The sequence below is a fragment of the Myxocyprinus asiaticus genome, chromosome 42, assembly GCF_019703515.2.
Source record: "Myxocyprinus asiaticus isolate MX2 ecotype Aquarium Trade chromosome 42, UBuf_Myxa_2, whole genome shotgun sequence".
NCBI classification, from domain to species: Eukaryota; Metazoa; Chordata; class Actinopteri; order Cypriniformes; family Catostomidae; genus Myxocyprinus; species Myxocyprinus asiaticus.
The window spans coordinates 20,893,655-20,920,543 of NC_059385.1; the positions used below are offsets into that span (position 1 = coordinate 20,893,655).

At 36.8% G+C, this 26,889-nt stretch overlaps 1 protein-coding gene across 4 annotated transcripts; it reads left to right on the top strand.

Annotated features, from left to right (window-relative positions):
* The first annotated feature begins 125 nt into the window (after positions 1-125).
* LOC127432704 (histone-lysine N-methyltransferase NSD3-like) lies at positions 126-25,040 on the top strand. 4 transcript variants are annotated; one of them, XM_051684057.1, is made up of 23 exons: positions 126-421; positions 1,726-2,723; positions 2,912-3,071; positions 3,154-3,308; positions 3,425-4,003; positions 4,926-5,046; positions 5,647-5,747; positions 6,796-6,841; positions 7,024-7,154; positions 7,324-7,449; positions 8,318-8,444; positions 8,820-9,014; positions 9,484-9,663; positions 13,715-13,864; positions 15,787-15,943; positions 17,070-17,272; positions 17,467-17,579; positions 17,959-18,228; positions 18,644-18,760; positions 18,868-19,009; positions 20,519-20,625; positions 21,523-21,727; positions 22,013-25,040. In XM_051684057.1, the coding sequence occupies exons 2-23, from the start codon at positions 1,773-1,775 to the stop codon at positions 22,330-22,332; spliced, it is 4,656 nt and encodes a 1,551-aa protein (XP_051540017.1). In that variant the 5' UTR covers positions 126-421; positions 1,726-1,772; the 3' UTR covers positions 22,333-25,040. The 4 variants fall into 4 exon arrangements, with proteins under 4 accessions (XP_051540017.1, XP_051540016.1, XP_051540019.1 ...); XM_051684056.1 differs by lacking the exon at positions 126-421 and adding an exon at positions 471-1,016; XM_051684059.1 differs by lacking the exon at positions 126-421 and adding an exon at positions 471-1,016 and having other exon boundaries at positions 13,841-13,864.
* The last annotated feature ends 1,849 nt before the right edge of the window (positions 25,041-26,889 follow it).

Genomic DNA, 26,889 nt, shown 5'->3' on the forward strand with positions numbered 1-26,889 from the left:
CTGTAACGATTTTGTTTTTGATGTAATCAGGTGAGGGGGGAAAAAAATACTCGTCCCAACATGTCCAACATATCATGCCAATGGATGAGATTTTGTTTTGGCGCTGAGACACAGGCCTTAAGCAGTGAGGGCTTTTGTTACAGCTAGAGGGAGGGAGACGGCTATAATAAAATAAATGGGAGGCAAATTTCCCTAGGTCTGCAGGAGCATCCCGCAAAAAACGGGGCCTCTCCCGATTCCACAGCCACGAATCCTATCATGGGAATCGATAACTGACTGATCTAGCCCCATTTTCTTTCACACAACGGATGAGATCTAAGAAACGTGGATTCATAAGTCTTTGTGTGTTCATGTATTTATGATAACTGCACGAGGATTCCAATTTATTTGGTGTATTTGTTTAGAATGGAACACGCTGAAGGTACAGACGCTTTTATTTATACCGCTGCTTCTTTTGATAATTCTGCATTAAAAAGCAAACACCCGCTGCATGTGCTCTTGTGTTTTTGGTGATAATAAAGCAAAGGTTTTCATCACACCTTTTCCTCGAGGTAGCGGCGGATGGAAATGTAATCTGGCCAATTTGATTTAAAGGGGCACGGGCAGCCATGTTGGCGTGTTCGCATTCACTTATTAATTTTCCAAAGGTTCACCTCATGGTACAATTTTTTTTGGCCAAGAAATATTCCATTTTGAATCAGAACGTGTGTTTGATAAATTCTCTGATGATAAGCAATGAGAGTGCGTGTGTTAATGTTCCCACATATACCCACATTAGCACATCCGCTAACGCCGCCTTTCATTGACTGCAGCGACATTTCGTGGTCCGCTTTACATTTTACAAGGCTGTTTGGAGAACAAGATCCGTTTTAGTATACTAGGGATTAATTTCCTTAATGTGTGACCCATATAACATTTATATTAAGCTAAATACAAACAACATGTTTATTTCGGGTTTGTTTGGCAATCCAGAAAGGGCTAGCAGGCTAATGTTAGCCAGCTGCTGCTCATTGCAGGTTTGTGTTTCTTTGACATAAAACTATATAACTGTTTAGTTGATTTAGAAACAGCAATTTGCTGTTCTGTGGCGTTGTGTGATGTAACTTTGAAGTGTTGCATGAAAGTTCAACAGTGTATTTTCAATGCGTTGTTTTAATATTTTCTTACTAGGCAGACAAAACAATCAAAATAGACCAAATAAACACTTTTGTATGGTAAATACGTATTAATGTGTTAGTCAAGTGGATTAGCGGTTATCTTTGTAGTGTACTTCTAATTTTACGGGTAAAGGGTGTATTTGAGGACTCTCAAATCAATCAGAAAGATGGTTTTATGTTATGTATCTAGACTAAATCGCAGAATGCCTTGTTGACAAATTTCCACTTTACTCGTTTTATTGGGGGAAAATAGCAATATGGCAAGGCTATATGATTGTAATCTAAATAATGTTTGTCAGTGCCCTCTCATGATTCTGGAGAAGTCTGTGTGAAACTTAGAGTAAACTTTCTTTACTCCACAGCGAAGGAAACTGCAGTACAGTAGCAGCCAAATACAGTCACAAACTTTTTTTTAATATGAATGATGTTATTAAACTAGTTTACTAGTTACTAAACATATTTGTGTGTGGAGCTAAATTTCACAAACGCAGTACGTTACAGTGACATTTTTCATAAGGCAAGACTTTGTGCCATAAAAATATTTTTTTGTGTCTCCTCAATATCTCAGCAGGCCCTGTAAGAAAAAGGGAAACTTAAGGATGCTGGAGCAGAACAATGGATTTCTCCTTCTCTTTCATGCAAGGGATCATGGGAAACACAATTCAGCAACCCCCTCAGCTTATTGACTCAGCCAACATCAGACAGGACGATGTCTATGAAGCTATCAGTGACCCAGGAGATGATGGAGGACAGCAAAACTATGACTCCCCCTTGGAGTCAGGCTTTTCCTACCCTGCTGAAGACCTCCCAGTTATTACAAACGGTTACCCGGCAGGCGTAGGTACTTATGAGCAACAGGCTAAATTTGCCTTGTACTCTCAGTTCCCCAATGGCTCAGCTAATGGATATGGAGCTATTCGAAACTATGGGGATCATGGTTTGCTGCTTGGTGAGGGCACGGTATTGAGACCACCGGTGGTCCAGGAGAAGCCTCTGACCCATATCTCACCTCCAACACATACCCACCATCACCACCAGCCCCATAATCCTCACCATCTCCACCCGCACAACTCACCGCTGTTACCTCACCACCATCACCCGCCTCCTGCTTCCCACATTATGCCTCCAGTCTTACCACCACCCCCTCCCTTGCTCCTGCCTTCTTCTCCTCCTCTCCTGTCACCTCAAGACAGCACCGTCTCCAACCCCATCACACAAGCCACCACCACTCCCAAAAAGACCAGCTCCCCCGAGATCAAGATAAAGATCATTAAGACGTACCAGAACGGCAGGGAACTGTTCGAGTCATCATTGTGCGGGGACCTGCTGCAAGAAGTTCAGGCTGGTGAGGCTTCCAGAAGAAGACATGAACAGAAAAAGGAGAAGAGGAAAAGTAGAAGCAGACATAGTATTATAAAAGAACAGGAGAGCCAGCAGCCATGCAGAGGTGTGGAGGAAAGGTCTGGGATAGTCCATAGCTCTACACAGCCCAGCGAATGTCATGTTGTATTCAGAGAAGAACAACCTACTGAAGTAAGCCCCAAAGAAGAATCTAAGGAACAGCGAGTGAGTTCCTCTGCTTTGTTTCATATTCTTGCCATATATATGCTAATTTCCGCTTCTGAAGAAGATCTTTTGGGCAATACGATTGCAACATATACAATATGCTGTTGCTTCTCAAGAGTTTTTTTTATAGATTCTGCTCTGCTCTTAAGACCGTCATAACACTTGTATTATCAATTCTTTATTTTTAGAATGAAAAGCACTGTCCTTCAGTCATCACTAGCACTGGCTTTTGTCAAAAGTATGAGATTGGTGACCTGGTGTGGGCTAAGGTTGGAACTTATCCTTGGTGGCCTTGCATGGTATCATCAGACCCTCAGTCAAAAGTTCACACACGCATCAATACAAGAGGTAAACCATCTACTGCAACAAGTACAGATGCTTTAATTGTACTAGTGCATTTTCTAAGCCTTGCTTCCATGGTTCCTGGTAGGTAACAGGGAATACCATGTGCAATTCTTTGGGAGTGTTCCTGAGAGGGCCTGGATCCATGAGAAAAGAACCAGGGTGTACCAAGGTGAGAGTCAGTTTGATGAGTTGCAAGCAGAGACACTCCGGAAGACAACTAACCCAACAGAGAGACAAAAGGTATGGCTGGCTTCTATATCTATTTTGAAGGTTTTCTCCAAAAATGTTATCCTTTTGGTGACCACTTTTCTATTGTCATTTGTAAGTACTTATTCTGTGGTTTACTTAATTTATAGCTACTTAAGCCTCAGTCTCAAAAGGAGCGTGCCCAGTGGGAAGTTGGCATGGGCCATGCGGAGGCAGCCTTGCTGATGACACGAGAAGAACGCAATGAGAACTACACCTTCATCTACATTGACAAGGAACCCAGTGTTGAGACTGCTGACACTGTGACCTCACCTAGGGCAACTGGCAAAACCCGTCCAGAACGTAAACAGAGACGTTCTAAAGGCAGTGCCGGAGCAAAAGAGGAGCTCCCACCTCGTCGGCAACAGCCACGGAGACAGTGCAGCATCAATAGTGGTGGGGAACCACCATCTCCCAATGAGGAAGAGGACGATATGGACCATTGTCACAAAAAACAACCCCAAAGCTCCCCAGAACCAGACCCCCAACCCCAGCAACCCTCCCCACCTCCAATTAGGACACCCTGGAAGACCGCCGCAGCTCGCAAGCTTCTCCCACTCTCCATTACTATGAAGAAACTTAACGTAGAGATCATCAAATGCGACTGGCAGCTCCCGAAGCAAAAGGTTGACCTGCCTAAAAAAGTAGAAAGTGAGGAGAGGCTTGGTGATCGTGTTCAGTCACCAGAGGTAACATTCATTTGTTTAATTCTTATTGAAAATTCTTTGTTAACGTTCTTTGACCTTTTCAAGAGTTCTACAACTATTTGTCAAAATGATCAAACTGAAAGAAATGTTAGTTTTGCCTATACATAATGGTTAGAAAGAGATGGATAATAGATCAGAGACCAAAACATCACACTTTGGGTTTGCCTTAGCTGGTATAATAAGTTATTTAAATATAACAAATACATTTATGACAAATGGCTGGAGTAGCTCTGCAGTGTGACAGAAATAGAAATGGAATGTCTGTCAACTTAAGGCGTATCATGCCTCAACAAACACTTCAAGTTTAGAAAGCTTCATTGACTGTAATGGTACAATTTAGTTTTGACCCACTGCATCGTTCTCGTTGCAAGTAACATTATGGCTGCGTTGATCATTATCACCAAAAAAATGTCAAATGTTATATTAGTTCCTTCAAAAGAGACTTATCACTGTGCAATAAGTAATGTTGTATTCTAATAAAATTTATTACATTAGCATAAATGCATTTAAACCCCAGTGTAAAGATTAAAGTACTATTTGCATTCATGCCAGAGTGTTAACTAGCTATTAACTATGATAACATTATTATTAACTAAGACAGCATTTGTGAACTCACAGTTAATTAGATAGTTAACATCACCAAATGCCTTTTAAAACATTAGCCTACTAATCCAGTATCAAACAATTAGTTGTGTTAATTTACATGCAGAGCTCTTATAGCCTACTACTTTAGAAAGTAAAAAAACAATTCAACAGAGCTCTGTTGTCACTCATGCATGCTGTTCGAGATGAATTTGCACATTTCCTGCCAGGTAGCTGTTGGTAGTTTTTTTTCCCCATTTTGTCTGGCTCCACCAGACTATTGGGTGCAAACAGCCAATGTTTCTCAATCTATCCAACAAAGGGCTCCAGTGATAAGGCTGAGGCCGAGACAGGTTCCAGTGAAGAGGAACGAGCTGTATCTCCCTTAGGCTGGAGTGACCAGGAGAGCGCAGAGCATGCATTGTCGAAAGAGCAGTCCTCAGGTACTTGCACACAAATGGATGAGTTCTGACCAACTCAAGGAAAAACTAAATTTTACAGTGAAAGATGCATATTATGCATTCAGTATGCATATTTGATTGCGTCCTTGGTTTGGTGGTATTAGTCTGATCTATATAACTGAAAATGGCTCTACTCATTTCAGTCACAAATCACAGTTTATGACAAACTTGACCTGTGAATTCGCTGCTGAAAAGACCAGCATGAATTTCTGTGCTGACTCAGACTGGGTCATGCTGGTTAGTACTGGTTTGGTTATGATCTAACTGTAAAAGCCATGCATTCTTTTTGTCATCATGATAAGTTTTTTTTGTCCCATCTTCATTATCGTTGGCAAAGTTGTTTTTTTTTTTTTATGAGATTAACACTGTTGTTGACTATGAAAAACTTGCTTATTACATTAGTGAAGAAGCCTGATGGTCACACATCAACACACCATGCATCTGAAACACAACATATTCTGGTCTCTTGAGCATGGATGGTGGTTGCAAGCTAATTTCACACTTTGATATTGTTACTAGTAGGATTGAGTGATTTACAAAGCGTGTGTGTGTGTTTGTGTCCTGTGTGTGCATGACGTGCAGAGCCTCTAGAGAGAAAACAGCAGCGTAGATCTGTGCGAAGCCGTTCTGAGTCTGAGAAAAGTGTGGAACCAGTGCCAAAAAAGAAAGTGAAGAAAGAACAGGTACAGCACACAACCAAATATTTCCCAGTATCTGCTATTAAACGGTGATGTATCCAACAAAATCTTTGGCTCTTTCTCAATGTCATATTTCTTCTTTTTCTCAGTGACAATAAGAATATTTATGACATTAAAGCTGAAGTGTGTAATTTTCTCTGTTAAAATATTTTCTCCTATCCTAGCTTTATATGCAGAGACAATTATAATTAAGACATTCCTAGGTTGATAAGTGTATCTCTGTGGCACTATACATATTGCTCTAATCATTAAACAAAAACCAGTGGCGTGAGTTTGAGGCAGGACTATCATTTTGTTCAATCAACAGCAGAAGTGAAAGCTGTTTGAAAACAATGTTTAATTTTGCAATTCTGTTTGGTTGTGTAGAAATGTACACACTTTTCTTGGCAATTTCTCATACATGCAGTCTGTTAGTGCTGGGCGATATGATGTTATATATCATAGTGACGATATAAAGTGTCAGTTGTTAGAGAGTATATTAATATCCATGGGTCCGGACGGCCAAGCGGAATTTCAGGCGGCCAAATTAATTTCTGTTCTAATTTCTTTAAATTCTGTTAAAATGATGTTTGATATTAGGAAACAAACCGGCCATGTTTGCCTTAGCATTATGGTAAGGTTGATGTAAAATAAAGCTGTGTTTTTTATTTTTATTTTTTTATTTTATTTTTTTTACTTTGACTATGTTTGTCACGCACCAAATTAAATTATATAGTCTTAAAGTAAGTCGTTTTCATTTATAACGTATTTAATTCACTTTCTGGATTATCCAAAAATAGGCATAACAATATGGGTATTTAATATTTAAACCCATTTTGATCAATTTTCCTGAAAAATCTTGTGATATATATCTTTATCGTGATATAAAATTACTCGTATCGTGAAATAATCGCCCACCCCTACAGTCTGTATTGAAAGATATTTACACATGACAAGTCTTTCTGACTGTGGCATTTGGATCAAATTATGATGTGACGCAAAAGAGGAACATTTTTGACAGTCATGCAGCTGACCAGATTGTGTTTCTCCGCAGGCGGAAACAGCACCTCAAATGGATTTCAAAACAGGGTCGCAAAAAGGTGCTCAAGACTTTTTTAGGGAACTTCAGATCTTTATTCGCAGGATGAATTTTACATTTATTTAAATGGCATTCTTAAATACAATGTGTTTTTTTTTTTTTTTTTTGGTTATATTTTCAATCAGTAATCTATATTAGACTTTTGGATCTTGTCTCACTATTGATGCCCCTTCCATCCTGCAGGAGCCAGTGAGATCTCAGACTCGTGTAAACCACTAAAGAAACGCAGCAGAGCATCTACCGATGTGGAGATGGCCTGTTCCCTGTACAGAGACACATCTGACTCAGACTCCAGAGGCCTCAATGACCCTCAGGTCAGATTGCACTCTGAAAACACCTTTTTGATTTTTAACACCTGACATGAGAAATTAAACACTTAAGTTTACAGAATTGTTGCAAACTTGTGTATTTGAAAAGCAGTTTTTGGTAGCCAAATGGCTTGTGAGCTCTCCCTCTAAAGTCAAGTTTTTGCATCCATTGCAGACTGGCTTCGGGAAGCGATCGGACAGTCCTGCTACGGTAGATGCTGATGGATCTGATGCCCAGTCAGTGGACTCCAGCCTATCCCGTCAGGGAGGAAGTTCCTCAAAAAAGGATACAGTCTGTCATGTGAGCTCTAGATGTAATGTTACTGCCCTGTGCTGTGATATTACCTGAAATACATTACAGATGTTATTTAAAGATTTGTTGCAGTATCCCGATATCACAATTCAGTTGTATACCTTCAGACAACACTATGATATAAAGATGACATCACACGATTGAAAAACTGTGTTTTATTGATAAATAATAACATGAGAGATGCCTAGTTGATTCATCTTTGACGTCAGCATATGTTTCTAAGCTAACAACATGATACTCTTAAAAAGTCCAATACGTGAAACGCACAAATATTAGGTGAAAAAGGCCATTTTAATTAGATGGAAATGTTTTTTCAGCATTAGTATGCATTGCTAAGATAACAACGCAATACTCTAAAAAGCACAGCACATAACATGCACAAACTGTTGCTGAAATAGTAAATTTTAGTTAGATGGAACAATTTTTATACATTACACTATTGCATTTTGACTTTAATTTCAGCATTTATCTTGACTCTTTTTTTCATCCTTCAGCTTGGATGATTTTTTTTTTTTTCATTGAGTTCATCGAAACACATTCTGGGATTACCTTGTCCATGAATGATATATGTGAAGCTGTCTTAGATTTTGGCCAAAACTATGTATCTTTGAAAGTAGCATTATGTATCTACCTATCTTTTGGAACAGCCTTCGCATTGGAAGTGCACCTATGATACTATAAAATGCTGCCTACAGAAGCAACTTATCAGATATTAGAAGTTGCAACAGATCTACAGCCACAGAAATGTACAATAGAAGATGTAGAAGCTAGATGTAATGTCTGTCATTTTTATTATTTACGTTTGTCATCTCAGGAGTAATTAGAATCTGTTAAAGCTATTCTACGATCTTTTTAGATCTGTGAAACTTTCGGGGATTCGTTGGTGAGCTGTGAAGGGGAGTGTAACAGGCTGTTTCACCCAGAGTGTATGGGATCCAACAGTGGCAAAGAGGGGGAACTCATGTGTAATGAGTGTAAGACAGGTGAGCAACCCTATATCACTATTGTGGCAATAAATGGTTAAAAATTAACTCTGAAACTTAAGACTTGTTCACACAAATGTATTGTGATTTAATGAGAAATATAAAATATTGTACTTGTCCAATGCCGATTTTATTTAAAAAATGTTTTTGTAGTTCTCTGAAAAAGTTTGGATTGCTGAATTAATTGTTTGACAATTGATTTTTAATTCAGACAAAATAACAATTAACAGTTAAAAAAATAAGGTATCATTGCAGTACGGCATTTCTGGCTCATAGAGATGCATTGATTTTTTTTTTTTTTTTTTTTTTTCAAAAACTAATATTATATAATATAATTTTCTTTTCTAACTGTCTTATCTCCCACACTTTTTCCAGGTTCCCACCCTTGCTTTTCCTGCAAGGTCACAGGAGGTGATGTGAAGCGGTGCTCTGTAAATGGATGTGGCCGCTTCTACCATGATGCATGTGCCCGTAAGCATCCTGGCACCACAGATAATAGAGGTCTCCGCTGCCCCCAGCACAGTTGTGCCACATGCTGTCTTGACAAGGACCTTCTCAAAGCTAGCAAAGGTACACCACAGACTATTCTAGTTCTGATTCCCATTGTACTTAACTATGACTAGTTATCAAACGATTCTTACTACACTTTTGAAAATTACTACACTGGTCAAGCTGTATGTTTGTTGTTGCGAGGGCAACAGAATAGAAAACGTTTTTTTGTTTGTTTATTATATTAATGTGACAGTCTTTCTCTCTTCATCACAAATCAATTCACACTGCAAGCGCACAGCTCAGCTGAAACATGATATCTTTTACCGTGACACTGTGGATTTAGTAGCGGTGCACCGCCAGAATATTTTAGGACGGTGTTCCATCCGCATCGGCAGAAAATGCTGGTGTTAAAGAACGGTTAACGGTACCAAACATCATGAGAGTCCTACAGTTCCAGTATTTTTTGAGAAATGGAAATGGCACAAGAACCGGTTCTTTCTACCCAACCCTAGTTAGAAGTCAAGAACATTGTATTTTCCCCACATAGGTCGCATGATGCGTTGTATTCGGTGTCCGATGGCATTCCACACAGGAGACAGCTGTGTGGCGGCTGGCAGTGTGTTGATAACACCTCACATCATCATATGTAGCAATCACTCCAGTTCCCGGAAGAACGGACACTTCTCCTCACCTGTGAACGTAGGCTGGTGTTTCATCTGTGCCCGAGGTACGTTTGGCTTTACGTTTTTGATACCTTGCATAACAGTAAATTTGATAACTTTTCAGATGATTAGTTTAATATGATTACATGTCCCCTACTTTAATGGCATTTACGTGTGTTAAACGCATGATGAGTTCTTGTCTAAATGTACATGTAACTCTCAATAGTTTTCATAACACATGAGTATTTTAATGTTCTCTAGTCTGTCGTCTTTGCCGATGTCAGTGTTCCTTCTAAGAGTAGAACGTGACCTCTGACCTTCTTTTCATCTAATTCTTTTCTTTTAGATGCACTCTGTGTTTGTACACCATCAGATCATGTTTGTGTTCTACTAATTAATTTGATTACTAATTGTCTGTGATTCTTCTGGGGAGGGACTGAGATTGATTCAGAATCTGCTTTAATTTGAATTTAGATTTCAGAAGAAATTTTGTACTCTCGTCATACTTTGTAAGACATTTAAAATAACTATTGAATACACATATAAAAAGATGAAGTACATAACTTTTGTTTATTTATTTATGCAAGTTGTAATTTTTAGTAGGGATGCACTGATTAAAAAATTGACCAGTGCATTATTTTTTAAGTTTGGTCTGACAACTGGTATGATGGATAGTATTATAAATATGTACCTTTACTTATTCAAGTGAAATCGGGTAGTATATCATTATCTGCTTCCAATATCTGAAATTGACCATAAGTAATCTGACCAATAGTGAAAAAAACATATAATTATAATAAACTATTGGCCAATACCAATATATATTGTGCATCCTTAAATTTCAGTCATCGTTGGTTACTTTTTTTATTATAATTTAGACACGTGTTTAAATGACTGATTGCACCATTAAGTTTAGACATTTTTAGAAACCTTCCCACTCTTTTAGACGAGATATCTTTCCCCACTTATTACTTCATTAACTAGTTGGTAATTATATGTAATTTCTTTAACCATCTCTGTTGTCTTCAGTAATTTGGATAATCCGTGTTGGCATTGGGAGCAGCTTCACATCACATTTATGACTGATGTTTGTCATAGCGACATTTGTCATTAACATTTGGCCATAAAACACAAAGCATTTGGCAAGTTGGATGTGACACAATTGCTGTTTGTTTATTCTTTTTATTTAAGGAATATTCCGGGTTCAGTACAAGTTAAACACAATCGACAGCATTTGTGGCATAATGTTGAATACCTCAAAAAATTTTTTTAACTCATCTCTTAAAAAAAACAAAAAAGCTAAAATTGAGGTTACAGTGAGACACTTATAGTGGAAGTGAATGTGGCCAATTTTTGGAGGGTTTAAAGGCAGAAATGTAAAGCTTATAATTTTATAAAAGCACGTACATTAATTCTTATTTTACAACTCGTGGATTATTTGAGCTGTAAAGTTGTTTAAATCATAATTTTACAATTATTTTTTACAGTGACATTACATTGCAACAAAGTTTTAAAATTGGCTACAACTTTACACAAAAAAGGTTTGTAAGTGATTTTATAGCACTAATTATGTTTACATGCTTATTGTTTACATCTTGTGGCTATACTTTTGAAAAAATGAGTACTTTAACATACTAGCCCTAACCCAGATTTTATTTTTATTTTATTTTTAAAGGAGGGATGAGTCTAAATGAATTTTTGTGGTAATTAACATAATGCCCACAAATGCTGTCGATTGAGCTTCACTTGTACTGAACCTGGAATATTATTTTTAGTTTTACTTTTAGGGCTCAACAATAAGGGATTTGTTTTACTTGCCCTGCCAACATTTTCACTGGCCCCACCAAGCCATTTATTTTGTATTGTGAATTTAAAAATACTTTGTTTTTAATTTGCAATAATGGTTGGAAATATTTGGTCTACAACGATAATGTAAGTCCAGGACAGTATTGTTATAGTTTTGGATTTATTTCATTTTATGTTCAGTTTGTCATTACAATTTAGTTTAGTTTTCATTAGTTTTCTCAGTTTGTCTGTGAGTTTAAGTTTAGTTTTCATTTCCTCAGTGTTGTTTAGTTTAGTTTTTGTATTTTTTATGGCTGCCAAAGCTGAGTGTTTACTGGTGTAATTTAAAAAGTCTAACATCATTACGATGCTCTGGGCAGTCTTGTGTTATGTCTATCTAGTGGTATTTTGATGCTTAATGTGGATTTTAAATGTTGCAAAATGTATAATATAGGGCGAAAACGGGCAAAGTGACAAATTACATTTAAGCTTGATCTACATTGTATCCATATGTATTTCATTAAATGATTATAAATCATTACTGAACTAATCTTTGGGGAGTATATAATTAAAGGGATTGTTCACCCAAAAAATTTAAGTTCTCTAATAATTTACTCACCCACATGCTATCCTTGATATATATATGACTTACTTTCTTCTGCTGAACACAAATGAAGATTCTTAGAAGAATATCTCAGCTCTGTAGGTCCTCACAATAGTCAATAGGGGCCAGAACTTTGAAGCTCCAAAAAGCACATGTGAGTTAAATTGCCAGTGGTCAAATCCATTTGTTTAGAAGTGATATGATAGGTGTAAGTGAGAAACAGATCAATATTTAAGTCCTTTTTTACTGTAAATCTTGACATCAGCAGTCTCCTTGGCAGTCATGATTTCAAGCTCAATTAATCAATTTCCCAGTGCCATCTAGCACTCTGCGAACTGTACTAGTAAGTGTAATCGAGCTTGAAATCATGATTGTTCCTGTAGACTGCAATTGCAAGATGTACAGTGAAAAAAGTGTTACATTTTGGTCTGTTCTCACCCAAAACAGATTAGATCTCTTCAGAAGACATGGATTAAACCACTGGAGTTTTATGGATTACTTTTATGCTGCCTTTGTGTGCTTTTTAAAGCTTCAAAGTATCAGACCTCATTCACTTGCATTGTATGGACATACAGAGCTGAATTATTCTTCTAAAAATCTTCTTTTGTGTTCAGCTGAAGAAAGAAATACACCTGGGATGGCATGAGGGTGACTAAATGATAAGAGTTTAAATTTTTGGGTCAACTATCCCTTTATATTTTTGAGGTTTAAAATTGATGATTGCTGTGGTAGAACTCTGGTGGGAAAAGCAATGGTAAAGAAAATGACAGAAATTTGATGTAAATCTAGTTAAGCATATAAACAAATAAAAGTTAACTTTATGATGTGAAAGTGTAGAAGAAAATATAAGAAATTATTTCAAATTTATATATTTTCTAGAGAATAATTTTTCCTCTGTCCCACTTTACCAAGTGTGCCCTGCTGCAGAGGATCTTCAAAGGTTCTACTTCCCAGTAATTAATATCTCTTTATTTTTGCTTTTGACAAAGGTAGAAGACATCCTAAGCTTTCTTCAAAGATTTAATGTTAGGTTATGTGTCGTTTAGATCATAAGTGTCAAGAAAAGAAACATTTCCAAAATTGTCCCACTTTGCTCATATTCACCATATTATGTCTAAAACTAAAAATGAATTTGAGATCATTTTTTTATTTATTATTATTTTAGTTCGTTTTCTTTAATTATAATAACATTGGTCCAGGATGGGCCTAAATTCATAAACAGGCTTTTGCTGGAAAATGATTCCAAACGATGCAAAGCATTGATTGATTGATTTATAATTTTCAACCCATTCTAACTGAATCTTCTAAGACTTTCACAAATCATTCTCAAAACTTTGACAAAACCTCATCTATAATGGCCAGTTAGATAATTTTACAATGATGACGAGTTTAAATCAGCAGAATTCACAACAATGCATAACAGAAAACCTAACGAAGACTAACGAATGTTTGATTTAGTTATAACCCAGCACTTGCCCGATGGTTCAAGTGACCAGAACGGTTAACTGGCCCAAACACTCTCATTCTTATTGTTGAGCCCTGCATTTTGTCCACCAAAATCTTAATGCTCCCACTCCAGCACTGAAGTATTCCTCTCAACACTTGCGTTTTTGTGTTCTCTTTTCAGGACTACTTATTAAATTGTGTGTCATTTTTTCCTGATGTGTGTTTTTCTGGAATCATGGGTAGTTTCATTGCTCATGACTTTTCCTGTTTGTCTCGTGTAGGGCTTTTAGTGCACGACCATACTGACACCATATTAAGTTCATATACCTTTAAGTCGCACTACCTTCTGACTGAGTCAAATCGTGCTGAGTTGATGAAATTACCTATGATTCCTTCTTCTTCGTCAGCTACCAAAAAGAATATTGGGAAAGGTAAAATCATGTTTTCTTGGTTTATGTAGTTTGCCATCTGTATGCTTTCACAGCTGTTTTATTGCAACTTGTATATTTATAAATTTTTTTGCTTGCAGTTTTATGCAATCACAATGCTTCTAATGCAAATAATGGGCTTGAAATAACACGCAGCAATAAATATCTTGAATTTTCATGAAGAGTGTAGTGGTTGAAAATCAGAGCAGCATTTGGTATTAGTTCAGATTGACCAACACATTTTGAGGATATTGTTGTATTTATAACATAAAGGTATAGATCAGTGGTTCTCAACTGGTTTTGCCTCAGGACCCAGATTTAACATTGGACTTCAAATGGTGACCCAACACAGAACCAAATTGGTTTATTGCACAAAAGTAACCAAAATGTTCTTAAATCAAACTTTGCTTCTACATCACAATACAAAGCACATTGTGATCAGCACAAACCATGCTAGTTTGGAAGACTTCTACCTAGTGACAGATTAATTTGTGCCAAACAAATCTTAAAGTTTGATTGGAGATGCAACTACAATACTTAGTATTATTTTTTCCTGCTGTCTTTTTGCAACCCAGTTGAGAACCATTGGTATAGATTGCAACATTAAAGCTGACAAAAAAAACTGGTATTACATAGTCATAAATGGCATTGCAGCTTTTAACAAGGTTATAATATGACATGTAACCCATTATGAGTCCGTAACACGCTTTGGCTTGGCATAAATAGCTTGGTTTGTTTCCAGATTGCTTTCTTTCACGTTTCTGTGTTTGCTTGTGCACAATTATGCCCACCCACCCTCCAAACAAGAACATATTTTGGATGGCATTGTTACTGTAATTTGTTTTATTGACCATCATTGCTAATTTGCCTTGTTTGCCTCAAGCATTTTAAATGACACCATCCAAAATACATGCTCTGTGTGTCTGCTAGTGTACAGCAGGTGATGGACAATCAGTCGGTGTGCATCACTGCATGCTTCCCATAGTACCCCACTTTGATCACTCGCTATTGGCTGCTTAAATCACATGGCACAAAAAGCACATTTTATAGTGGAATAGTTCACCCAAAAATGACAATTCTGTCATTTACTCACCCTTGTGTTGTTCCAAACTAATCTTTCTTTCTTATGTGACACACAAAGGGAAAGATTTTATTGGATATTCCAGTCTGGCAGTTGATAGTGACTGAACACAGTACTTAAAAAATACCTAAATGTATCATAAAAGTAGTCCATGCGACTCCTGCATCTTATTCCAAGTCTATAGATGATAGGTTTTGATGTCAGTTACTTTTTCAGTGAAAATCTTGATGCCTGTTGCATGTTGATGCCCTTTATTCATGAGGGCTATGAAAGAAGCTGGCATGTTGCATTGTTTCTCTGGTGAAACCAGAATTTCAATAAAGATGACTTACATTTTGGGTTGTTTTTCTAAATATATTGTATGCCTTCAGAACACTTGAAATATGATGTACAAATCGCATGGACTACTTTTATGAAACTTTTTAGAACTTTTTTTAAGCTTTAAAGTGAGTCCTTATCAACTGCCACTGTATTATAAATACAGACTGAAATATTCATCAGATTTTTTTCTTTAGTGCTCCACATAAGAAAGAAAGAGTCATATGGGTTTTGAGTCAAATTATAACAAAATGTTCACTTTTGGGTGAACTCTTCCTTTATGCTGAAAGGTGTTACCCTTCAAACCATGTCCTTAAGCCAAATTGAACTCCAGATTGGTATGTTAAATCTAAACGCAAAGTATATAAGATTACAGAACATTTCTGAGACATACTAATCTTAGACAACATATTCATGGATGAGGTTTGGAGAACATCACCTTTAGTGGGAATGGACAAGCATGTGGTAATACTGTGGACCTATGTGTATTCGAATGTGCGTTTATGTGTGTGTGCTTGTCAAAAAGGAGGAAGACTGTTGTGTTGCGAGGCCTGCCCCGCCTCGTTCCACCCCGAGTGTTTGAACATGGAGATGCCGGAGGGGACATGGCTGTGTGGGGAATGCCGAGCAGGCAAGAAACCCCATTATAAGCAGATAGTCTGGGTCAAGCTGGGCAACTACAGGTACGTCTGTTGAACTCTATCTGTGCTGTATGCAAATCTCCTTTAACTAACCACTTCTGAATACATATAATTTAATATGGAATTTTGATCCTCGGACTTGAACTAAACTAAAGGCCTGTTCACACCATGTCTGATGTGACTGGACAACACGAAAGAATGAAACATTTCAGTTGCACCCAAACTGTTCACTGAGTCGGATGCAGAATATTTGTCATTTTCTGACAAGTATGGGTACGTGAATGAATCACAACAATGTAAAAATCAACAGTGCTTTTTTTGGGCTGGAAATTTGGATTTGATCAGAATCAGCCTTAAAGAGATAGTTCACCCAAAAATGAAAATTCTCTCATCATTTACTCACCCTCATGCCATCCAAGATGTGTATGACTTTCTTCTGCAGAACAGAAATTAAGATTTTTTGAATATTTCAGTTCTGTAGGTCCATACAATGCAAGTGAATGGATGCCAAAATTTTGAAGCACCAAAAGCCACAAAGGGAGCATGAAAGTAATCCGTACGACTCCAGTGGTTTAATCTATATGTTCAGACACAATATGATAGGACAGATCCATTTTTAAGTCATTTTATTATCATACATTATCCTCCCTGCCCAGTAGTGGCAATATGCATGAAGAATGTGAATCACCAAAAACAGAAGAAGAATTGGAAAGTGAAAGTGAAGTGGCGATTGACTGAGAAGGGAGAAAAATTTATAGTAAAAAGACTTGAATATTGATCTGTTTCTCACCCACACCTATCATATTGTGTCTGAAGATATTGAGTTGTATGGATTAGTTTTATGTTGCCCTTATGTGAATTTTGGAGCTTCATAATTTTGGCACCCATTCACTTGTATTGTATGGACCTACAGAGCTGAAATATTCTTCTAAAAATCTTCATTTGTGTTCAGCAGATGAAAGAAAGTCATACACATCTTGGATGGTATGAGGGTGAGTAAATGATGAGATTTTTCATTTATGGGTGAACTATCACTTTAAGATGGGTTTTAGTCTGCAAAATCTCCACTGATTGTTTTAACAGTTTTTTTATTTATTTATTTATTTATTTATTTATTTTAAATTAGACCATAGATTTAGATTGTATTAATGCTGATATTAACCTGTAGATGGTGGCCTGCTGAGATATGCAACCCTCGCCTGGTTCCCTCCAACATCCAGAGCCTGAAGCATGACATTGGTGACTTTCCAGTCTTTTTCTTTGGATCCCATGACTATTACTGGATTAACCAGGGAAGAGTTTTCCCATATGTTGAGAGTGATAAGAACTTTGCAGAGGGGCAAGTTGGCATCAATAAGACCTTCAAGAAAGGTGAGAAACCAAACCAGTTTGGTTGAGATTAATTTTTATTCTGTTTCATTAATTTTCAGTTTCGTTTGAAAGGTGATCAGTCTTAACAGTGACCCTAATTAAATGTGAAGTCAGCAGTGTATGAACTATGAAAATATTGCACAGGCTTTATTTCTGAGCTAAACTGACTTGTGTGTGTGTGTATGGATGTAAAGCGCTTGAGGAGGCAGCAAAACGATTCCAGGAGCTAAAAGCACAGCGAGAAACTAAGGAGGCCCTCGAACAGGAACGCAACTCTCGCAGACCCCCACCATACAAACTTATCAAGGTGCGGTACAATCAATTCAAAGTACAGTAGAAGCTCAAACCTTCTACACTGAAATTTTCCCCTTCATATTACTGTTTAGTATTTTTGTGACGTTCGTTCAGCTGACGCAACATAAAAAAATACGTCATACCAAAAGAAATCCATTTGACAAAAAACTCCAGAAAACACTTTTTGTGATAATTAGACAATCTAGAACATTTAGATTTAGAACATTAACAACTCATTGTACATTTTATCTCACAGCCTCGTTTTCAGTTGCAAGAAATTAAATATTGCGTCTACCCTGACTAAGGTCTATTTGGCAGTATATGTCAATATATTTCTTTCCAATACCACTATTTACCATAGCTCTGACACTTTTCCTTGTTCCTTAACTCAGTCCAATAAGCCAGTTGGGAAGGTGCAGGTGCATGTCGCTGACCTGTCCGAGATCCCGCGCTGCAACTGCAAACCCACAGATGAGCGGCCATGTAGCCAGGACTCTCAGTGCTTAAACCGCATGCTGCAGTACGAGTGCCACCCACAGGTCTGTCCCGCTGGTGACCGCTGCCACAACCAATGCTTCTCCAAACGCCTCTATACCGACACTGAAGTGATAAAGACCAGTGGCCGAGGATGGGGTCTAAAGACCAAGCAGGACCTCAAGAAGGTGAGAATTCACTATCTGAGTGAGTTCAGAAAGTTATTAGTACATTCAGTGCATGTAGTTAAGTTATGAAAGATCTGTTTGAAAAAAATTAGTGAGTATAGTGACTTCATGTCAGTTTTCTTAAACACTTAATATTAAAATGTAAGGCCTACTATGCACACTATGTCTGACCTTTCGGCACTCAACTTTTTTCGGAGGCTACATAACCTTTTTGATGTCTAACAATTAGGTATACAAACATTTTTGGAATGAGTAATGAAAATTTAGCATTTAACGTGTGTGAAAGATCTGGTGCAGTTGCATTAGACGTGGTGCCAAATTCATTTATCTTTATTCATTCTGTGCAGATTGTCTGTTGTGAAATGATTATTTTTTCCTTTTAACTGATCTTGGGGCTTCATTTGGTTGTGCGAAGGGGGATTTTGTTATGGAGTATGTTGGTGAACTGATCGACTCAGAGGAATGCAAGCAACGAATAAGAAATGCCAATGAGAACCATGTGACTAACTTTTACATGCTGACACTTACTAAGGTACCACCATTTTCATATTCAAACTGTGAATGTTACATTGTAACAGTTCAATTCGACAATGCATGCCATCTCAGCTGTATTAAAGTTCACCCACCTGTGTTCCTCAGGACCGTGTGATAGATGCAGGACCCAAAGGGAACGTGTCACGCTTTATGAACCACAGCTGCAGTCCAAACTGTGAGACTCAGAAGTGGACTGTGAACGGGGACGTGCGAATCGGGCTTTTCACCTTGTGTGATATTGCTGCTGGTGAGAATAATTATTAAGCATTTGTATGACTATTCCTCATACTTCTAGTTAGGAATTTTTCAAAACCCTAACTTTAAAAAAATGGACCAGATTAGGCCTGTCGCAATTTTTAAATAATCGTCTGATCGCGGTAATTTGAGATAACCGCGATTATTTTACACTTCAAATTCCAATCACATCTTAATGCCCAAATAAGGGAATATATCAATGCCATGAACACCATACCATTTGTGAATCATTCAGTTCTCAGATCTCAGAGCATCATTGAGCCACACCGCAGACATTAACCAGGGCTACGTTTCCCAAAAACATCACAAGCTTAAGTTGATCCTAGGAAAACGCAGCCCTGATCAGCTCCTGTCCGGAGGAGCGAAACTCCCTCAAAAATATAAACAAACGAATATAAACTTCGATATTGAATGCAAAGCGTTCTGGCTTCACTTTAAACGATCGTGTAATGGCAAATATAACTGGTCATAGGGGTTGATACACGCAGTTTTAATGACACGCAGTGATACAGAGGAGACACATGCTTACTCTATTTCTGTGGAGTGATACAATTATGAAACAAAATCTCAAAGGTATTGCTTCATGAGAAATAAGGGCTTGTGTGTTTAATCAAAGAGCATGTGAAAGTGAAGAAATAGGACTGAAATATCTTACTATTGCATAATGTAATATAATAAATTTATATCACAATTTTTATTAATAAAATAAAAATGTTTGATCATTTTTTATGAAGATATTAGGACAGAAATATCTTACTATTGCATAATATAATACAAAAAAATATTTAATATAATATTTTTTTATAAAAAAATAAATAGAATGTTTTGTTCCAAAAACAACAATGTAAAATTGACCAAAACTAAAGTAGACCAGAAAGAGAGACATTTAGAAATATTTTGATACTGAAAACATTTCTCATGTCATTCAAATGTTTTTAAAGCCTTAAAAGGAAATCATAGATCCTTATATTATTATTTGATTTATATATTTGAAGTAAAATATGAAAAAGAAAAATAATTCTTGTACGAAGCACATGCACCTTAATAAATATGACAGTTTATGACAATTAATCGTGAAAGCCCTGAAAGAGACAATTAATCATTATAATTGCAATTATTTGTTTGACAAATAATTGTCAGCCAGATTTCATAATCGTGACAACCCTAGACCAGATCTAGGAATCAGAATATCATGGAGACTTGGGCAAGTAAGCAACCACCTAGAATGTAGTAACCACTAAAACCACTTAGCAACATGCTAAAACCTCACAGAACACCTTACCATCCTCAAAGCAATGCCCTGGCAACCACACAGAACACCCTAGCACTGTGGAAGCAGATTCTGCGCAGGCAAGCACTACTCACAATTTCTTCAGTAAATGTAAAAATGTTGTATAATCTGATAGTGCAATCATAAATACCCATTGCTTTCTTGAAAATGTAAGCTGTGTTTATTTAGAAGCTAATTGGAGTAATCTTGAAACACTCATGTTTTCTTCAGACACAGAACTGACCTTTAATTACAACTTGGACTGTCTGGGTAACGGGAGGACATCGTGCCATTGTGGAGCTGAGAACTGCAGTGGTTTTCTTGGAGTTAAGCCCAAGGTAAAGCTTAATTGAATTAGACCACAGCACATGGAGTGTTTACACACAATTTCCTTCAGTACCATTGAAAATTCTCTGGAGAATGCATCAGCTAAGATGTACTTACTGTAGGCTTTATCTTTATTCTTGCACATTTAGCTCATGTATGTAATAAAATCTATTGTAAATATACTATCTATGTGCATTGACGTAATATCAGTTTCTCAAATTGGACATTTCATAATGAAAATTCATGCCAAGTCTGACTTTTCAACAAAAATGTATTGCAAAATTAAAATAAACTAAATTAAAAACTAATCTCCAAGAACTCTTTCACACTCAACATCTAAAATATCATACTCTCATGATCCTTTTTCTATTATTTGAATGTCCAAAAAATTGCTTAGAAATATTTAATTTTGACGTGGGTTTACGCTTGAATTTCCTATGGGTTTTATGATAAGCATTTAAAAAAATTAAAACAATTTTTTTTAATGGAGTTAAATAAGGTCTGGGGTTAACATTAGTCGAAGAGACTTTCAAGTTTTGTTCTATGACAGGAATTACCCCCAGTCATACAGCAATCATTAACTTTTTAATCTATTGTGTGCTTTAAAAAAGTGAATAAATAAGGACTACAATTCCCACAAGGATGCAAGTTTACACGCTTAATGAATTGGACAATACTGTAGTCCTTTTAAGATAACTTCTATTTGAAGGTGCACTCCATTATTTTTGATAATTGTGATTAATACAGAAACAACTGTAGCAGAATAGCACTATAACACTATTCTTCTCCACTGAAAGTTCCAAAGGCAAGCTATGGTGAATTCGCCTTCCAGGTTAAACTAAACGGCTCAATTTTAAGTACTGGTCCATGTCCAATGCTTAGGTCAAACTTCATTTGTCTTCCTGTAGAGTGCAGTGGTTATGGAAAGGGAAGAGAAGGTGCGCAATGCTAAACTCAAGCCGAAAAAGCGCAAACTGAAGACGGAGAGCAAACAGACCCATGAATATTTCTGCTACTGCTGTGGAGAGGGAGGAGAACTGGTCATTTGTGACAAAAAAGATTGCCCAAAGGCCTACCATCTCCTCTGCCTCAACCTGACTAAACCTCCATACGGTACGTGCTGTTTGGCCCTCTTTCTGTGGAATGCTGGAATTTTTGAAGAAATGTTAGCTGGAGAAACTAGTTCTGCCACACACTCTGAATGGAATGTTTTTCAGTACTCTTGGACTAATTTAGATTTTCATATGGTAAAAGCTGCCCCCCCCATGTCTCTTCTACCTGATATATTTTACAGAAAAAGGTGTCCTTCGAAATCATACTTGTCTATTCGACATCCCTAGGCTCTCATAGCGAAAACATGTTGTGTAATTGTTGACTTGTTTGTTTTATGCTTCTCAGGGCGATGGGAATGCCCCTGGCACCAGTGCAGCGTGTGCCAGCGCGCCGCCACCTCATTCTGCCACTTCTGCCCTGCCTCGTTCTGCCGAGAGCACGAGAGAGGACAGCTGGCAGTGTCTGCCCTAGACAACCGGCCCTGCTGCTCAAACCATGACCCCCAGAAACCCTTAGGGCCCCAGGCTAACCCTAAACAGGTCACTATAAAGAGGGAACCACTCAAACCGAAGGAAGCTGAAGAGGAAGGACATGGAGATGGGGAGGAAGAAGATGAGGAAGAGGACGAGGAGGGGGGAGAGAGAGTGACTGGGCCAAAGCACTGAGGAGAAATGAGGGACGAGAGCTTCAGCAAAACAAAGCTCGAATTACAACAAGAGTGAACCTTAGAGTAGCCGCATACAGCAAGCTGGTTCTCTTTTCAGTAAAAACAAAATAGACTTGATAAACTGGGGTTGTTGTCCATTTCAAATACACAGCAGCTGGTATGATTTTTTTTAACATATCAATTTACGGCCTCACATTAAATTCACAAGGAGTGCTTATATATAACAATGTAAGCAATTCATCTCTGGTTTTATAAACAAAACTTTCACGACACTTTAATATTTTTCAGATGTGCTCTTTCAACAAAAACCTCTTGGTTAAAACGACGCCTGTCAATGGCAAACTCGGTTTCAGTGTCTATGGTACTTCAACACTCTATAAACACTTTAAACCAAGAACTTTATTTATGTACCTCATGTAAATAGCAAAGACTGTTGTAATATGTGTAGGGTGAAATAGTTTGCCCCTCACCAGTAGGATTTCACTACATGGGCCTGTCGTGGTAACATCGAAAAACGAGACTCATTCAAGTAAGGTTTGTTAAACTGCCGCCCCAATCCAGTGAGTTTGTGATTTGTAAGATATATAATCATTAATATATTTATGTCGATGTTTACATCCATTCACAGTGTACAGTATTATTCATCTGTATCAGTCAATTTGATATCACTAATCGTAATGTTGTATTTGTGCCCTTTTTTGTCAGCAGAATTACATTATTGCTTGGTCGGTGCTGTATTGCAGTCATCTTTTGGTCCAGTCATTTCAGAGTAACGAGTTATAAGTGTTAGAATTTACTAAGTCACCTGCGAAGAACAATACTGACAAACGGTGTAGTGTTAAGCAGCTGTTGTCTCATTCGTCCACATATACTCCAACACTATCATGTCTCTCTTAAATAGAATATTTACCATTGTGAGTGTTGAACAGATGCCAGTATCATATCAGATACAGAGAACCCATATCATGTTTCAGAGCAAACGTTAGTTGTACAATCTTTGAATAATGTGATTTTTTTTTTTCTCTCTCTCTCTCTCTTTTGACGTTTATATTTGGTTTCCAACATACAAGTGTAAATATAATCAAACTTAGTTATTTGATACACGATAAAGTTGCCATTGTATTCATGCCTTTCAAATCATCGTATTTCTTGCATAAGATGTATTGCTGTACAGTAGAGATGAATTACAAAGGTATCAAACCATACCTTAACCACACTTTCCATTGATCATGTTCAAACTGCTCGATGTTTAGCATCTTTCTTGTATTACATTTTGTTGTAATGACATACGCTACTGTGCTAAAAGATAACTGTCATTGTGCTCGGATGTAGGGAGGGCTGTACGAATTATGACAGTGTTGGATAATCCTCTCTGTGACTTCTACTTGATGTGAATCTACTTAATAGCTTTGATCTTGGGAGAAACTTCCATGTCTTTGTGTTAAGGTGTCTTGAGATCTCCTAAAGTGGAGTAGCTACTGTGCTGTTAAGTTACTGAACTGTTACTCTCTTGTTACTGGTGGCTGTACAGTTTGAGCGGATTGAAGAATTGATCTTAACAGCTCTGTACTTACCCATTAGTCATAATATACATTTTACATATAGATCACATAGACGAGTATTATACATGATGGCACCACCAAGTATGTTTGTCACTTTATGGAAAGGAGGGAAAGCGCTGCAAGTCTCAGTTTACTTGAATTGTCCCATTTTGCCTTTGTTAATTCTCTGTATTTATTGTTCTTTGTCTCAAAACGGAGTGTTATTGATAGATACGTAAGACACTTTGAATTTTGTATTTACTGGATTCTTACACATGACATGACGGCAAATTTAAGGAATTCTGACATTTGGAGATGTGACTGCCAAACTGAGATTTGTGTTTCTGAAAATACTGTATGCTCTTACTTGCATCTGCATTTTTTTATTTTGTGTCTGTTCTGAAACATGGAAGGCAATTCAGGTGTCCTTTTGTTTATGTTGTGTTTCTCTCATTGTGATATGTTTATAGTGTACATTTATTTTTATAGAGGTATACTCTCATAGATTCCATAGGCACTTTTTTGTTCCTAAAATACCAATATCTGCCCTTATGTTTATAATGAAAGATATCAAGAAAATGCTGTTTGGCAAGATGTAAAGCACACTTTTTATTTGCCTGATTACAGCTGGTACTCGAAGTTACTTATTTTCTTTATTTGGCCTTAGTTGCTTGTTTAATCCAATAAAGATGATACAGAAATTGCCAATGACATGTTGGAATGACAAACAACTTGGCTATTATAGAAATTGCATTTACTTCAGCACCATTTGTTTATGCAGTGGCTCAATCACTGATTTGACTGTAATTGATTTGTTGCTCTATTTTGCCGCATCAAATGTTAAAAGTGTATAACCTCCATTGATTCCAGTGTTTGGTGTCAGTGCACTGTACTTTTTTATGTGTATTTGAAGGTGTCTTTATCATTTTGTGCTCTCCAAGCATGCTCTTTGTGTTGCTTAACTAATTTACTAAAGGCGCTGTCCTACTAGCTTACACTATTTGATTTTATGTACTGTTTTCACATTCCTTTTTAAATAGACTGTTTACTAATTCTTGCTACTGAGTTAGAGTTTGTGTAAAGATTAATGTGTTATTGTAATATTTTCACCATGCGCATTGAATCAAATTACACACTCCACCTGAATAAAACCTGTCCTAAATTATATGGCTTGGGTAGAATGTATGTCCTCTCCAAATTTTACAATGATGTACTCATGAATAGAAATTTCTTTGGCTATGTGTCATTGCATTGTGTAAGAGAATGATGCTTGATAAATTCTACACAGCTGCAAAAAAGAAAACCAAAACAAAAAGCTAAATTGTCATTATATTGTGGTGTCATACGAATGCTTGTAATATTGCTTCTGAATGTTTGTGAACGTAGAACTATTTTGTACATTTATTGTATTTTATTTGACCAACTTTTGAGATGTATTTCTTTAGAATTCATAATTTATTCTGAGAGTACTTTTAAGCGACATTCCACAGATTTAAACATTTTCAGACTTGCCTGGTTTGACTTCAATAAACTGTAATGAATGTTCAAGTGTAACCGTTTCCTTTGAATTCGAATTCCAATTTGAATTGAGTTCAGCGTATTTGGCGTTGTTACATGTTTGGCAAGAAGCTATGGAAGAATATGGAAATTATCTGGAAAACTTGAGTTTTCATTGGCTGAAGAAAATTTACATGTGCAAAAGCTGTTGAGGGTTGGGACTTGTAATACGTGTGATAGCCTCTAGAGAGCGCTTGTTTCAAAGAATTGGAGTGAAGAGAAGTCCGGTTCATTTCAGTGAATCGGTTCGTTCGAACAGATCCTTTCAATAAGTCAATTCGAAAATGATTCATAGATTCATTTAAGTCTCACATAAACGGAATAGACCACTGTAGCATCATTTTTTGTTTCTGACGTTAATGAAAACGAGGCTGGGAGGGACTTACAGACTCTTTAGTGACATGCACTGTATCCTAGATCAGGGGTTTTCAAACTTTTTAAAGTCAAGGACCACCAGTTATGATTATGCCCTTGTGAGGGACCCCCTGTGAGAAAAATAGTAAACATGATATTATTAGGACATGTTTGCAAAATTAAAATAACTGGATTTATAGTGCCATTGTGCTACAGCTAAATTAATTATTACATTTTATGTGGATAATAAATCCTTTTAGTAATTTAACATTTTTGTCTTTTTTCTATTAATGTAATATGCCATAACCAACATGGAGAAACTTTTCAGTTCAAATGTATTTGTATAGCACTTTTCACAATAAATATTTTTTAAAGCAGCTTCAAAGAAAATATTGAGGTACAAACCCATATTTTTTTCCAAATAAGTTTTGTTTTTTCTTCATATTATATGAAATGACATGCATATTTTTTTATTTATTTAAAAAAAAAAAAAAAACATTATGGTTTAAAACTATGGCTGTCCATAGAAGACCCCAGTTTGAAAACCCCTAATGTTTTCTGCAGCGTTTAGTCTGCAGAAATTTTTTATTTTTTATTTTATTTTATTTTTTTTAATTCTCATCAGCAGAATGAACAAAACGATCCTTTCAATGTCATAGTTCATCCAAAAATGAAAATTCTCTCATTTACTCACCCTCATGTCATCTCAGATGTTACTTTCTTCTGCAGAACACAAATGAAGAATTTTAGATGAAGATTTCTGTAGGTCCATCAAATGCAAGTGAAAGTTGGCCAGAACTTGGAAAGTTCAAAAAGCATACAAAGGCAGCATAAAAGTAATCCATACAACTCCAGTGGTTAAATTTATATCAGAAGTGATATGTGTGGGTAAAAACAGATCAATATCAAAGTCCTTTTTCTAACTACAAATCTCCATTTTCACAATCTTCTCCTTTTGTTTTTGGTGATTTGCATTCTTCATGCATATCGCCACTTAGCGGGCAGGGAGAATTTATAGTAAAAAAAGGACATAAATATTAATCTGTTTCTCACCCACACCTATCATATCACTTCTGATGACATGGATTAAACCACTAGAGTCA